The following is a 16769-nucleotide window of genomic DNA, read 5'->3' as shown; positions in this document are numbered from 1 at the left end:
GAGCTGAATTTTCTGTGGCTCTTTCTACGCCCGTGCCCGCTCTTATGGTTGGAGGTCTAGCTATCAACCATTATCAATTCCAAGCCAGGAGTCAATTTGTGACAAATATTTTGTTTCATCTCAATCAATTATATTATGAGTTATTGATACTTATAAAATTCATGTATCCATTTCTCATGATTATGTACTTTTCTTTTTATTGGTCATACTTGAATGTAAGATCTCCTTTAAGTAAAAATTATAATATGTCATTAAAGATACAAATATTATATTGTTATCATAGGATGGCATATGAATGATATTGATTATATATATGATTCTGTGTTCATGTTTGATCATGATGGAATCATTTTTTATGGTACACGCAAGGGACACTAAAATATCTGTGCACGTAAATGAAAAAAGATATTGATATTGAAGCATCTTAATTGGTATCATTTTTTAAATGATACTCATGTGACGATTGTACAGATATAGGATGATATAGATATGTTATTGATATAGTAAAACCCATTGAATAGCATGAAACATCATAAATGATCATATTCTTAAACTATTAAATATTTTATATTAGTTTATTGAAAGCTTAATTAGCATACATTTTTTTTCCTCGTATTACTATAATTTAGAAATATGAGTATTTGGTGGCTTTAGTTAGTTCACTGTTGCTTTAAATTGACTTTTCAAGTGTAATTAATTGATTAAATAATAAACAATAGAAGAGAAAATATTTACAAAAGACACAGACAATCTGTAATGAGATAAATTTAATTATATTGCTTTAATTTAATTTTTTGGATTGTTCTTTCATTTGTTAATAAATAGCTATAGAAAATAAATATAGAAAACTTAACTCTCATTGTCTGCCAGTTTGTACCAACATTGTTTGATTCCAAGCCCTGGATCGGGTAGTGACTGCCACCCTCTTCCAGCCACCTACCATTTGTTGTTGCCCATCCAACCACCTCCGACCCACTTTAGTTACTATTTCCCCTTAAACCATAGCACTGTTGTTGTCGTCCTAAGCTCTAATTGAGTCGTGTTGTGTCTTTGTTATTTCCTAGTTTCAAGTGTCTCTGACTATAACCTCTATTTGCTTTCCCTATTAGTGTTTGGGTTAACTCCAATATCAATAAAACTTTAGTAGAGCATTCTCTAGTAATCCTAGATTTGTGAGTGCCTAGTTCACCAAATGGCTCTACATCAGAGCTAACTCAGAGTAGATTGTCATGGTTGCACCATTCATTTGATGCAAATTCCAAACGGCAGTGATCCTCAACCACCATTTTTTCAGTCACCTCAACCTCACATTTTAAATTGCCACAAACATATTTTAACAATGACTAGTGTTTCAAAAACTGCCAAAATAAACACCATAAGAAGTAAACTGCTACCAACGGACTTCGTTCTTTTGACATACTTAAGTAGGTATGTAGAGACATGTCTTAGAATCTAATTCAGGAACTGAAACAGCAGTTTTCTAAAATGTGTTCAATTGCAAGATAAACACTGTTTAAATGCATTACAAGTTTTCAGAGTAGGACATCATCAATAAGTTGCAAACCAAGTGCAGCGCATGACATTACAGGCGTATAGGCATACAAAAATGATGACAATCAATGTTGGAGCTCACCAAAATATTGTAATGATCAGTCATCATCGCTATTAATCCAGCTGCAGTTGCATGTCCCTCAGGAAGGGATAAGTAAGCCTGAAATAATATAGGAAGAGCATTCCATATCTCAAATGATATTTCAATACCAAAAAAATAAAAATAAATTGTTCATTCCACTTCTCAAATGATAATTCATTACAAAAAAAAAAAAATTCAATGTTGTATCTTCTGCAAAACCAATATGGTAAACATGAGGCAGAAAAGAAGTTATATTGTTTGAACAAAAAATAATAGATGTAAAACATACAAAGCCTATATTATAATGAACAATGCTAATAAGAACGAAAATTCATCAGCATATGTTGCAGGCAAATTTAGAAGATTGAAGCATCATGATTGGTAGCCTAATGACCCATGCATTGAATGATCAACTACAGATTAGTAATCATCCAACATAAGGAGAAACTTAGAAATACAAACATTTTTAATAAAGGTGCTGGATTGTACTTTGCACGTCATTGTTTTCACTTTTTAAAACCGGGATACCGTACCTAATAGTGATCAAAAGCTCTTGGTACAATTCTGTACAAGCTACTGGCAAAAAATCAAAATTAAATTTCTCATTTCAACCACATACTGTAGTTCAACTTTATATCAGAGAGATATGTACCCACACAGAGGATAAGAGAAAAAACAGGCATTTTTCTTTTCAACCTGCGAGCAAATAAAAGTAAATCGTTCTGACGCAAAAAAATTTCATAATACCAAAGAAAAATTGGCACAATTGAAATGTACCACAAAATTTTTCATCTCGTGGAATTTTTATAAAATTCTAAACAAGAAATTGATCAATTCCAAATAAATCATCAGGCATGAATCGTTAACGGATTGGAAAATATAAAATTTTGCGATTATACATTTAATTAATCTAATTAATCCCTAAAACATTCTCCCATTATTCTCAGATCCACTGCTCAAAACCGACCCTCATGCATTTTAATCCCTTCATTCGGTCGAACACGGAGTCTCGTGCTTTGATTTTCCTCCCCTATTCCTTCTTCTCCTCTCTATCTCTGATTGTCCTGCTCCTTCACGCGATCACTACAACTCGGGAAAAGCAGATCCCACGGCCCTTGCAGCCCTTGCAGCCCTTGCTAATGTACAAGGGCCGCAAACTAGCAGGTAAACCAGGTGGGGCGGCACTGAGAAGCCATAACTTGGGATTTTAGGGCTCCGGGATAAATTTTGTATGTGTCAATCCCTCTTTCACGATATTTAAGGCTTTCATTTCCTTACACACACTTACATATTGAAGCTTACCTCATTTTTCGTGTTTTTTCTTATTTTCAATAATCGTCGGAGGTGCCGAAATTGTATCAGAAGCATTGAAAGCAAATTGAAAGCGTACATATGAGTTTTAGTACGAAATTAGAAAGGGAAAGTGAATATTAACGCGTTACAAGAGTTGGGAAGAAATTTGGTGTTTTTGAAAAAGACAAATTTATTTCGAAAACTCTTTTGAAGTATGTTTTGGCAATTAGTACATTTTTTAGATAATTCATATTTTAACAAGAATTTTATGAATTTTTATGATGTTTATGTTCCCCTGGTTGTATACATGATATAGTGAGCTCGATGCAAGCGTATAGAAACTCGTCGTTGGGCTACTCGGTCTAGTAAGGTGAAATAATATTGTGCTAATTTAAAATAATCTTCTATAAGTTGATTTCAATTTTAGCACAGATACAATTTAGAATTTCCTGCATACTGTAAATGAACTAGCAATTAAATGTATTAAAGCACGATTACTTTTCTTATGATATGTAATGTTATGATCACGTTATGCTACATATGAATACGCATATGATATGAATTTCTCGCAAGTATTCATTTGTTATGCCTCATGTCTATGCCTATAATACATGTAATGTCTAATGTCTGATAAATGCTTGATTGCTTGATGCAAGAGTGATGATTTAAATGTCACAAGGAATGTTAGGGGGTGGACTATTGCATGGATGTTTGTAAGCACATGATAATTATACGGGGACGAAACTCAAAAAACTGTTGGAATTAGGCGATGACAAAATGTCAGGGAATTGTGGGTATCAGCAGGGGTTGTCGATAACTGTTATGTTGAAGGAAGCCCAACCTTTCTCGATAGTTTATATGGCATTTGGAATAAAGTGACGACGTATGATAAAAGAAAATGGAAATTGTTAAACTCTATACATTAAACAAGTAATATTATTATGATATGGTCTCTATGAAATGAATGAACATGTTTTTATATACTTATAATTTTATGTTTACGACCTGCATGTTACAATACAATTATTTTTTTTGTACTACCTGTATATGCTCTGTCTTCATAGTTTTTATTATTCCAGCATGTTATGATTGTATACAAACATGTATAGTTTCATACAAGCATGCACGTTGTTTCTTAGTCACAATTATTTTCCTGAGCTCGTTGTTGCTCATTCTTCATTATTGTCTTCCAGGAAGGAGCAACGAGCAATGGAGCGAGTAGTCAGGTGTGTCTTTCTACAGCTTTTGCACGATAGTTTGGGGTGTTTTGTACATACGTTTCGGGTATGTGTATTTTTATTATATTCGATTTAGCATTTTTGTAGTTTTCATATTTTGGATTATATGATTGTCATGCTTCTGAATATGTATTTGAAATAAATGTATCACATATGTTGCGGCAAACCAGTTACACTATTTCATCACCCACTAGGTCCTAATTATAAAAGTCAAGACGAGTGCTGGTAAGAGTTGGTATGACCAAATTGCAAGGATCTATCGCACCTCAGCCGACCCTAAAAGGGGATTAATTTGGGTGTGACAGAAAATGGTATCAGAGGATGGTTAAACATGGTCATTGGATGAAAAGAATGATGGAAGCAACTTAGATTTAGAAAAAGAATAAGATAAATATGAATTGATTTATACAGAGCTATAGGTTGATGAATCTATGGTGAGAAACCCTTACGATTTAAAGTGCCACGTGTGCACGAAAAAATAATTATATGATAAATTGTATGTAAATAATAGACTGTGCCAATACAAATAAATATATCTACAAAATAATCAAAAAGTACTGAAGGTTAGTCTTTCAGGTCATATAAAGAACATGAAGTTCGAGCTGACACTATTTTGGAAAAATTGAAAATCAGGATCAGACAAATGCATACACTAGAACTATTGAGCTACAGGGCATTGTGCAACTGATATCACTAGTGGTTGATAAAAAGGATGTTATCTAAAGATCCTCCATCAGTACAGGCCCAGATCTGAAACTAGAGCATAAGTGGATCGACACTTAAAGATATTTTGGTCTTTCAAGCCACCTACATTTAAGGGTGCTAGTGATCCTACCTACAGTTGCTGAAGATTGACTTTTGAGGATTGAAAAAATTCTCCCTGGTATGATTTGTCATGAAAAGAGAAAAGTTGTGCTAGTTACTTTCATGTTAAAAGGTGAAGCAAAAAGGTAGTGGCAGGCGCAGCATAAGGAAAATTTTTAACTAACACCTCTTCCACAGATTCATTAGAAAGAATTTGTTAAAGACTTCAAAGATTGATTTATTCCACCTTCAGCCAGATTAGTATTGCAGAAGTTCTTCAATCTAACTCAGGGGTCCAAGACAATTTTGCAATAAGAGGTAGAATTCACTTCTCTTTCCAGATACGCACCCCACTATGTCAACACCCAGGAGGAAAACAGTCACAGATTTCTACGCAAGCTCAGAGATCAGTTGAGATTAGCCTTAGCTTCGTTTAAAATCAGTGATTTCTCTGTGTATGTTGAAAGGGCAAGAAGAATTGAAAATGAGCTAAACTTTTCCAGTCATCAGTGGCAACCCTAAGTGGGCAAGAGAAAAAATTTTGGCAAAAGAGAGCACTTTCAAAGAAGGAAAAAGTAAATCAAAAGGCAAGCAGAAACAGCTTCAAATAGAAAATCTAGTTTGTGGAAAGTGTGGGAAGAGAATTTTGGGTTGTGCTTGATCAGGTCCGGAAAATGTTACAAATGAGGACAGTCGCACGAAAAGAAGAAAAACAACAGATAACAAGCAATCGAAGGATAGAGACAGTCCAAAAAATTTTTGGAGGTCAATCAGCCCAGCAAAACTCAATTTTTAGAAAACTCTTCAATGCAAACAAAGGGTGAAACTTCATAAAGAAAAACAGAGCAACCAATTAAGAGCCCGAGATTTTGCAATTATCCCTTAAAAAGCCAACAAATCTGAAGAAATGGTATAAGTATGCTCCTAATTCAAGATCAGTCTGCCCTGTTCTATTTGATTAAGGTGCATCACAATGTTTTATTTCTGATGAGTTTGTTGTCAGTTTACATGTTGATATTATACATTTTACATCTAATTTTGTGTTACTATGCATTTGAGAAGTGGGTTTTATGTCAATAGAAAATGTGTAGTTCATGTTCACGTGCATGATAAAAAGTTGTCATCAGAGTTGATTATCATACCAATTCAGGCAATTCATATTATTTGGGGGATGAATTGGTTGGTAAATTATTTTGCTACAATGGAAGGCTAGAAAAGACGGGTGAAACTGAAATTGTCTGGTAAAAAGCCATTATATATCTTATATGATCGAAATGCACAATCTTCCCTGATTAGTGCAGTAAAAGTTGAGAAATGTTTGTGAAGTTGTGAGCTAGTATTTTTGGCAAAACTAGAAGTGTTAAATAAAGATGTAAAGAAATTGAAAACATCTCAATGTCTTCAAAATTTTATGGTGTATTCCCAAAATAATTGTTAGGACTACCGCCAAAATGAGAAGTTTAATTTGGCATTGACGTGCAACTACGAACGTATGCAAAATATTCAAATCCCCTTAGAGGAAGACTCTGAAAAAATTGCAAGAATTGAAGGGTCAGTAACAGGAATTGATCAATGAGGGTTTTCAAAAGCCAAGTAAGTCACCGTGGAGTGCTCCAGTATTGTTTGTCAAGAAAAAAGATGGATCAATGCGGCTATGTATTGATGACAGAGAGCTGATTAAGGAGACAATCAAGAATAAATATCCTTTGCCCATGATTGACGATTTATTTGATTGGTTAGAGAGTGCAACTGTATTTTCACGAATTGATTTGAGGTCGGAATATCATAAGATCAGAGTCAAGGAGACAGATATAATTAAGACAACTTTTGGGATCAGGCGTAGTCATTATAAATTCTTAATTATGCATTTTGATTTAACTAATGCTCCTATAATTTTCATGGACCTGATGAATCAAATCTTCAAGCTGTATGAGGATTAATTTGTTATTATTTTCATTGAAGATTTTCTGATTTATTCAAGAACTGATGAAGATTATGTCAAGTATTTGAGAATGATATTGGAGTTGCTGAGAGAAAATATATTATATGCAAAATTTTGTCAATTTTGGCTACGAAGCACTGCATTTTCGAAACACATTATCAACAGCCAAGGAATTTCAGTAGATTTTTGAAGTGTCAAAGCAATTGTGGAATGACCTACTCCAAAGAATGTTACAGAGGTAAACGATGCTTACTTTGGCAGGATTTTACAAAAGATTTGTCAAAGGTTTTTTACAAATAGCTATGTCGTATCTAAGCTAATGAAAAAAATATGTCCAGTTTGAGTGGAATGCAGAATGTGAGCATAGTTTTTAAGAGTTTAAGAAACATTTCACTACTGCACTAGTGTTAGCTCTTTCATTAGGCACAGACAGATTCCAGATCTACGGTGACGTATCATTAAGAGGTTTAGGTTGTCTTTTAATGCAGAATAAAAAAGTGATAGCTTATGCATTCAGACAGTTGAAGTAACATGAAAGAAAAAAATCTGATGAATAGCTTTTAAAATATTTGCTCTCAAAATTTGACGATATTATTTATATAGCGTGAAATGTGGAGCTTTTACAAATCATAAAGTCTAAAGTACATTTTCACACAAAAAAGAGTTGAATTTGAGACAGCAAAGGTGGTTAGAGTTGATCGAAGACTACGTTCTGGATATACAATATTGTCTAGGTCGAGCAAATGTAATTGTCGATGCATTGAGCCATAAATCCACATGTAGTGCAAGTTGGATTCTTAATCAGAAGCCAGAGTTAATTAAATAAATTGATGATTTACAAATGGAAGATAGAAGATTAGGTTATGCGTTATTTAAATCAACAAACAATGCAACCAAATTTACTAGATAAAATCAAGACAGCTCACAAGGACTGATATGATTATTGATGAATATAGCATTATTCGAAATAAGTTGTAGTTATGGGTACCTGTTGATTATGATTTAAGACAAAAAATTCTACATGAAGCTCATCATTCAGGCTACAAAGTTCATCCAAACAGCACAAAATGTACAAGGATTTAAAATTGGCATTCTAGTGGTCAAGTAAGATGAAGGATGTTGTTGCATATGTATGTAAATGTCAAACATGTCAGATTGTAAAGGCTTCGCATCAGAGACCCGGTGAATCACTACAATCGTTGTCAATACCTGAATGGAAATGGGAAGAAATTGTTATGGATTTTGTTATGAGATTTACTCGATCCAGCAGGGTCACAACAGTATTTAGGTTATTATTGACAGACAGATTCAGTAGACAGATTCAGTAGAAAAGCTAGCCAGATTATATGTCAAAGAAATATCAGATTGCACGGTATTTGAAAAGTTATTATTTCTGATAGAGATGGAGGATTCACGTCCATGTTTTGGAAAGACATTCAATAAAGTTTGGGTACATAGTTACATTTTAGCATTGCATTTCATCCACAAACCGACGGGCCATCAGAAAGAACAATTGAAGTGTTGGACGATCTGTTAAGATTGTGTTCTCAACTTTGGAGGTAGTTGGAAAGATCGCGTTCTAATGATCGTGTTTGCTTACGATAATAGTTATCAATATAGTATCAAAATGGCTTCTTATGACGTTTTGTTACAGAACTCCACTCGATTGAATTGAAATTGGTGAAAGCTAAATGTTAGGTCTCGAGCTCGTTGACGAAGCCAGAGAAAATCAGATTAATTAGAGATTGTTTGAAAGCTGTTCAGGATCGACAGCAAAAATACTACGACTCAAAGCACGAAGCAATCAACTTTGAAGTTTGAGCTTTCATACTTCTATAAGTCAGGTCAATGAATAGTACAACTAGATTTCATCAAAGAAGCAAGTTGAGTCCCAAGTACATTAGTTCCTTTGAAATTATAGAATGAATCAGATCAATTGTCTGCATATTAGTCTTACCTACGGATATGTCAGATACACATGATGTGTTTCACATTTCAATGTTAAGGAAATGAGTTTCAAATTTAGAGCAGAGAATTTCACATGAAGATATTGAAGTATAGAAGAATCTCACATATATTAAAGAGCCGGAGAAGATTTTAGCTATTGATATTAAGAGGCTCAGAAACAAGCTATCTTTTTGTGAAGATAAAATGAAAACATAGGCCTAAAAAGGAAGCAACATGGGAAAAAGAAGAAGACATGCCACAGAAATATCCTTCTTATTCCAGTAAATTTAGAAAATTTTGAGGACGGAATTTTTATAAGAATGGAGGAACAGTAATGCCCAAATTTCATAATACCAAGTAAAGTTCGACACAATTGAAATGCACCCCAAAAATTTTCATCTCCCGAAATTTCTATAAATTTTAAATAAGAAATCGAGTAATTTCATATAAAGCATCAAGCATGAATTATTAGCGGATTAAAAGATATAAATAAGAATCTCACATATATTAAAGAGCCGGAGAAGATTTTAGCTATTGATATTAAGAGGCTCAGAAACAAGCTATCTTTTTGTGAAGATAAAATGAAAACATAGGCCTAAAAAGGAAGCAACATGGGAAAAAGAAGAAGACATGCCACAGAAATATCCTTCTTATTCCAGTAAATTTAGAAAATTTTGAGGACGGAATTTTTATAAGAATGGAGGAACAGTAATGCCCAAATTTCATAATACCAAGTAAAGTTCGACACAATTGAAATGCACCACAAAAATTTTCATCTCCCGAAATTTCTATAAATTTTAAATAAGAAATCGAGTAATTTCATATAAAGCATCAAGCATGAATTGTTAGCGGATTAAAAGATATAAATTTTGAAGTTATATATTTAATTAACCTAATTAATCCCTAATTAATTCTCCCTTAATCCTCAGATCCATTGTTCACAACCGGCCCTCACACATTTTTAATCCCTTCGTTCGGTCGAACGGAGAGTCTCGTGCTATGATTTTCCTCTCGTATTCCTTCTCTCTCTTATTGTCCTCCTTCACGCAATCACTAAAGCTCGGGAGAAGTAGAGCCCGCAACCCTTGCTATAGTGCAAGGGTCGCTGACTAGCAAGCGAACCGAGCGGCACTGAGAAGCCTTGACATGGAATTTTAGGGCTCTGGGACAATTTTTGTAAGCATGAGCCCTTCATTCACAATATTTGAAGCTTATATTTCCTTCCCCACAATTTTGTATGAAGTGTGTCTTGTTTTCGTGCTTTCTTTGTTTCCAGTAGTCGTCAGAGGCGCTGATATTTTATCGGAAGCATCAAAAGCAACTTGAAAGATTCCACATGAGTTTTAGTATGAAATTAGCAAGGGAAGAGTGAAGATTAAGGTGTTAGAAGAGTTGGGAAGGAATTTGGTGTATTCGGAAGGGACAAATTTATGCTGAAAAACTTTTTTAAAGTATATTTTGGCAATTAAAGTATATTTTTGGGGTAATTCATGTTTTGACCCAAATTTTATGATTTATTATGATGTCTACGTTCCCCAGGTGGTGTACAAGAGGCGGCGAGCTCGAGGAGAGCGTATAGAAACTCGTCGTAAAGCTACTCGGTCTAATCAGGTGAAATAATTTTGTGCTAATTTAGGAAAAATAATCTTCTATAAGTTGATTTATATTTTAACATCTCATGTGTATTGTAAATAAATATTTGCAATTAAATGTATGAATGCACGGTTACTTTTCTTACGATATGTAATGTTATAATCATGTTATGTTATATATGAATATGCATATGATATGAATTTCCTCCACTTACTCAATTGTTATGCCTCATGTCTATGCCTATAATATATGTAATGTCTGATAAATGCTTGATGCAGGAGTGAAAATTTAAATGTCACAATAAATGTTAGGGAGTAGACTATTACATGAGTGTTTGCAAATACATTATGTATGGATGTAGTATTCCCGACTCATGATATTTATACAGGGACAAAACTTTGGGACCGTTTGAATTAGGCGGTGGCGAAACGTTAGGGAATCGTGGTATCATGAATGGACGGCGATAACTGCTATGTTAGAGGAAGTCTAACATTTATCGATAATTTATATAATATTTGGGGCAGGGTGAAGAACTATGATAAAAGAACATGGAAATAGTTAAACTCTTTACATTAAACAAGTGATATTAATATGATATTGTCTCTATGAAATGAATGAGCATGCTTATGAACATGCTTTTATATATTTGTGATTTCATGTTTACGACCTACATGTTACACTACAGTTAATTTTTTATACTACCTGCACCTGCTCTTTTTTCATGTTTTCTATTATTCGAGCAGGTTATGATTGTATGCAAAAATGTACAGTTTCATACGAGCATACACACTATTTCTTTTTCATGTATAAAATCTTATGCTAGATATGATTATTTCTCTGGCATGTGTATTTTTATTATATTGGATTTAAGAGCTCTGTATAGTTTTCATATTTTAGATTATATGACTTTCATGCTTCCAAAAATGTAAATACAATGTATCACAAATGTTGCAGCAAACCAGTTATACTATTTCATCACCCACTGGATCCAAATTACAAAAATCAGGACGAGTGCTGGTGAGAGTTGGTCTAACTAAATTGTCAGTCTCTGTCGCACCTCAGCCGGTCTTAAAAGGGGATTAATTTGGGTGTGATAATCGTAGCCTTAAAGAACCAAAAATGATTAAAATTACACCACTACTTAGAATTGTGCAATCTGAGGAAACGTACACTACATCATACATATATATATATATAGAAAAAGGAAACGTACACTACATCATACATATATATATATAGAGAAAACCCAAAGGTAAATATATTAATAAAAGGAAAGGTACAGATAGTTTGGATGAAAGGGCCCAAATTGGCACCCTAACCACCCGGCATACAATACACACATAGAAGTACATGTATACCCAAAAAAAAAAAAGATTAAAAAGTAAACATAGAAAAAAAGTACGCCAATAGTCTGTCAACACTCGTAGATTCAGTTAGCATGCAAAAGATCCAATTTAGCCTTGCCTCTGCCTCTGGTTTAAGCTTGTTTTCATTACCCAAAACAACTAATGTATCATCCATCAAGTTTGATAATAGGCCTCCATTCTTCTTCTTCTAATAGCAAGTTTGATAATAGGCCTCCATTCTTCTTCTTCTTCCTAGATGTATAAACTTGTCATTCCTAATTTGAGGATTGATTCATCTGATCAGTGGATTGGTCCAAAAGCGATCGGACAGGTGCAGGCTGTTGCACATCATGAGCCTCATGTGCCTGAGTAACAATAACAACTTTCTCGTCCTGATGAGGTGGTAGAAACGCAGTCGATCTGATGAGGCGATAGAAAAGCAGTAGAAATATTGTCACCCGTTACATCAATGATAGGTTCTAGGGCAGGTGAAATTGAAATGTCTTCCCTGCTGTCTTCCCTGCCCCCACGAAAAGAGGTTTCATAGACGGGGAACCTACATCATGAGCATTGTGTGGGGTTGAATGGTTGACATATTACCTGCGAGGATAATGACATCTTCAAGTGTATCCTTCTGATGATCAATAGTGTCGATAACTTGGAGCAAATAAGAAGGAGAATGAATCACTGTCTCTGGCTGAGCCCTTTGCTTCTTTGGTCTCAGATGGGTGTGGAGATAGTGACATTGAGAACTGGAGCAGCCGAACATACGACAATTCGAGCAATATGAAGAGAATGGCTCAATCACAACCATTTGTTAATATCTATGGTGTTGTGTGTCTAACCAAATTTCCTCGTAAGCGATTGAAGTGATGTCCCGTTCAACTAGTTTCCTGGCTTCAGAAGGACGAGAAAGATTAAAATTAGAATGTCCGTTTTGAGTGGCTTACCATAAGCCAAGGCAATAAAATACAACATTTTTTTAGTAAAATAATAAAATTTCAAGCCAGGGAGGCGAATCCAGACTAGAATGATTGGTGGTTCCATCTGTGAGTCAAAATCGACTGACCATTTCAAAATCTTCATAGCTCTGTTGTCAATCCAGATTAATCTTCTAGCAAATAAATGTGTGTAATCCTTTTTAATATTAAGTTGAATAAGGATGTGTGTCTATCTAAAAGTCCAATTTTTCACTCTCCAACAAGGTGCATAAGCTCGAAATTCTTCCGAATAAGCTCCATTTTGGGATGGTCATAAAGAAATTTCCCGACCAAATGCAAATGACAGGAGGAAGCAAGCTAATTATATTAAGCTTCCGTAAAAAAGATGGTTGGTTTCCCATTCTTTCTACCAGGTTTATTGATGTCATCCACCAACTCAAACGAAGGAGGGAAGGAGCACGATTTAGGAGTATCTGAGGTGTGGACAACAGCAAGGGCAGCAGCATATGATATGTTCGAAGTCATCACCAAAGAGGGAGGTGCGGCGATAGGACAGCGAAGTTACAGTGGATGGAAAAGCAAAAGCCGAAAGGGGGATCAAAGATAACCCCATCCAAGTTGAGCAAAGGGCGGAAATGCCAACTCTCTGCTTCGAGCCCGAGGAGAGGACGACCCCGTGGAAATGCAAACTCTCTGCGCCTAGGAAATGTCCTTCAAAAAGACAAAGGACTGCGAGAGAAACGAAACAGACCTTCCAAAACGGGGGACAAAGGACTGCGGCAAGCATGAAAACGAAAGACATTCCAAACGGCGACGACGACGAAGCACTGCGGAGAGAACGGGAGAAGACGCCATGATCTATATAGATACATACATACATGCATACATATATACAGAGAGATACTTCGAAGCCATCAACAAAGAGGGAGGCGCAGTGATAGGACTGCGAAGTTACAGTGGATGGAAGAGCAAAAGCCCAAATAGGGATCAAGATAGCCCCGTCCAAGTCAGGCAAAGGGCGGAAATGTGAACTCTCTACTTCGAGCCCAAGGAGAGGACGACCCCGTGAAAATGCGAACTCTCTGCGCCCAGGCGGAGAGAACGAGAGAAGAGGTCGTGATCTAGATAGATATATATTACGCGCGCGAGCGCGCGCGCACACACACACAGACATACATACATAAATACATACAGCATACATACATACATACAGACACACACACACACACACACATACAAGCAAGCACGCGCGCGCCACACACACACACACACACATAACACACACACACATGCACACAGACACACACACACATACATACATGCATACATGCATGCATACATACATACATCAATATAAACCTAATTAGTTTCATTTTTTATAGGTTCCATTTTGTTTCTACCTTACATGTCATTTTGAATGGATAGCAAGCATTGGCCAAATTAGAATCAAACAAAATCATGCCCACCCTTAGCATGAAACAAAGGATCTACTAGAACCATTTATTAGAAGATTGTAAACTCACGGTGAAGACAAAGTTCATCATTGTATTTACTTATTGAAACATAATGTTCAAGCATATTTTCATTTGAGATAGAAGAAATTTGAAGTTATGATATTGATGTTACAAACCTACAATAGATGTGGTCAATACTTATAGGAGATTTTATTTGGAGATGCAAGCCACCACTGTAATGTGATGCGTATTAGTCACCAACAATAATTTTCAGAGGATTATTGTCTACACTGTCAAAGCACCACTCAATCATGTGTACAAGAGAGTAATTTTGTGAGTCTATTTACCCACACTGGGTGATGAGTACATCGAGCTTAGCATGTCAATAACTGATTGATTTTTCTACCTTATTAATTTTTTATTTAATGGTGTTAAATCTTTTTATGACTAACAAATAGTTTAAAATTGATGGATATCTTTAATCTTAATGAAGTAGAAGACATTGCACAAAGATATATTATCATGGCATATTCTCTAGGGTGATGTTAATATGTACATCCGTATACTTTTCACGCATATTTATTAGAAGATGGAAGGATTATAATGGGCATTTGACTTTAGTTGTAGGAGGTAGGATGGTTCCTATTGAGCAATGCTTTGTTCATCTGCTTATTCCTTAATTATATAGCCTAGTTGTTGAGTTAGGTTTTGTTTTGATGATTACATCAGAATTGTGGTAAAGAAGTTTGTATGATAAGTTTACTAGTTTATTTCTCGTTCTATTATTATTAATTATTATTTAATTGAGTATATAGTGATGTACAGGCTTTATTATGGTGTAATACATATATGTTCAAGTTACACAATGCTTTCAAAGAAATGTACAATGAAATATAGCATCATAACATGCTAAGCATGAATTAGGATGTCTTACAATCTTTTTCTACTTTCCAAATATTCCGTTATATGCTAGAAAGCCTGATCAGGATGGCTGGGCTGGAAAGCAATATAATTAATAAAAGAGAAAAAAGGATTAAGAAAAAAAAAATCTATACCATAGAACATATAAAATTTGAACATTAAATAGGTGGGAAATTTACATACGTAGCAAGCAATTCTTATGGATGTACATATCTCATGCCAAAACTTTCATATTTATATGCATGGCGCCTTCCCTATGCATGAAAAAGGTGGATTTGACTGTTAAAAAGTGGTATTTTGTGCTATTTTTTATGTGATGCAAAAGAATTGATTGCTATGCATGTAAATATGGAAGTTTAGGTGTAAGAAACGTAGAACAAAAGAGTTGTGCGCTATGTATTTGAATGTCCTTAAATAGTTTGAACAAAAAAGTGAATGACACGAAAAAAATAAAATGCATGAGCGATGATTAAGCAATCATAAAACTGAGAAAACCCTGCTTTCGACTTGAGATTGATAGTAGCATTAAGAAAAGAAAATATCATAACAAGTTGGCAACTTCTCAGTAATTTAAAGAAATAAAAACTCTGAATATAGATTAGCAAGCCTTGGACTATCTACATGTGTTATAAAGTTTTCATAAGTTCACTGCATTGCATAAACTCTTGGTTTTTTGAGGAAAAACACAAATACTTTTTTTTTTGCTTGTTGAGAATGCATAAAAATAGGGAGTTGAATTTTGGGCCCAGCTGAACTGTTTCTAGCGGTCATGGAGTTAATTGAGAGAAGTAATATTATAAATATATTTTTACCTTATTCATGTTGTAAAGAGCTTCCACCATTTCTGGAGGTCTGTTTCGTACTGCTGCAGCAATCTAGAAAACCAAGACAATAAATATTGGCATAAGCTACACTGCAAGCATAGAAGTATGATTCGATAATAGAGAAATGAAATATAGCATAAGAAAAAAAATTTTTACAACATTTAAGCCTTCCAGTATTCTTGAAATAAATAATATATTTCCAATACAGTAAAGCCGAAGATGAAGGAAAAGAAACAGAAAATTTTAAGTAAAAAATAAAAAGAACATTTATCATTCAAAAAGGAATATTAAATCTCGACTTAGAAAAAGAAAGAAAACCTTTCTCCAATCCCTCCCATGTTTACGGTAGGCTTCATAGAAGCGTTCAAGCTCATCTCTCCCCCATTGAGAACCTAACATGTCTGACAGTTTCCTCTTCTGCGAATCAAGTTAACCAAATCTATAGCATAAGACATGAAACTTTTACAAATCCTGAAAGAACAAGAGCTTTTAAATATAATATCAGAATAAGAAAATCAATATAAGAAAGTGAAAGCATTCAATTGGAAGCTCTCCCGCCATCCCTATCTAACAGGATTGATTTTTTTTTTGTGCTCAAAAAGGTTGATTTTATTTTGAGTGACAGGTTGTGAACGAACACAAAATAACTAACTCAATTTTAACAAAATAAGAACTTAAAATAAGGCAAATGATGATGAGGAAATTATTCTATTGGAAATAAGAAATTGCTGCGCGGAACAATACAAGCTATCGATTAATGAAAATATTGAAACACATATCAAGGACAACAAGAAGTAAAGGACTTAGACACATTTGGCCCTTAGTAGTTCTGG

General features: G+C 34.6%; 1 protein-coding gene across 7 annotated transcripts in view; it reads right to left on the bottom strand.

Moving 5' to 3' along the window:
* The window catches only part of LOC110036148 (protein ALWAYS EARLY 2-like), a 119404-nt gene that overhangs the window by 86087 nt on the left and 16548 nt on the right, over positions 1-16769 (bottom strand). For 6 of the 7 annotated variants that reach the window (XM_020740522.1, XM_020740521.1, XM_020740520.1 and 3 more), the window contains 3 exons: positions 16255-16353; positions 15925-15987; positions 1634-1711 (listed from right to left, as the gene is read on the bottom strand). In XM_020740522.1, coding sequence (XP_020596181.1) covers positions 1634-1711; positions 15925-15987; positions 16255-16353 — 240 coding nt within the window. Of the gene's footprint in view, positions 1-1633; positions 1712-15924; positions 15988-16254; positions 16376-16769 lie in introns of all 7 variants that reach the window. The other variant, XM_020740526.1, reaches the window with a different exon arrangement.

Source organism: Phalaenopsis equestris, unplaced genomic scaffold (genome assembly GCF_001263595.1).
Source record: "Phalaenopsis equestris unplaced genomic scaffold, ASM126359v1 Scaffold203097, whole genome shotgun sequence".
In the NCBI taxonomy this organism is placed as follows: domain Eukaryota; kingdom Viridiplantae; phylum Streptophyta; class Magnoliopsida; order Asparagales; family Orchidaceae; genus Phalaenopsis; species Phalaenopsis equestris.
The sequence above is the reverse complement of the archived record's forward strand: the minus strand, read 5'-3'. Positions and strand labels throughout refer to the sequence as shown.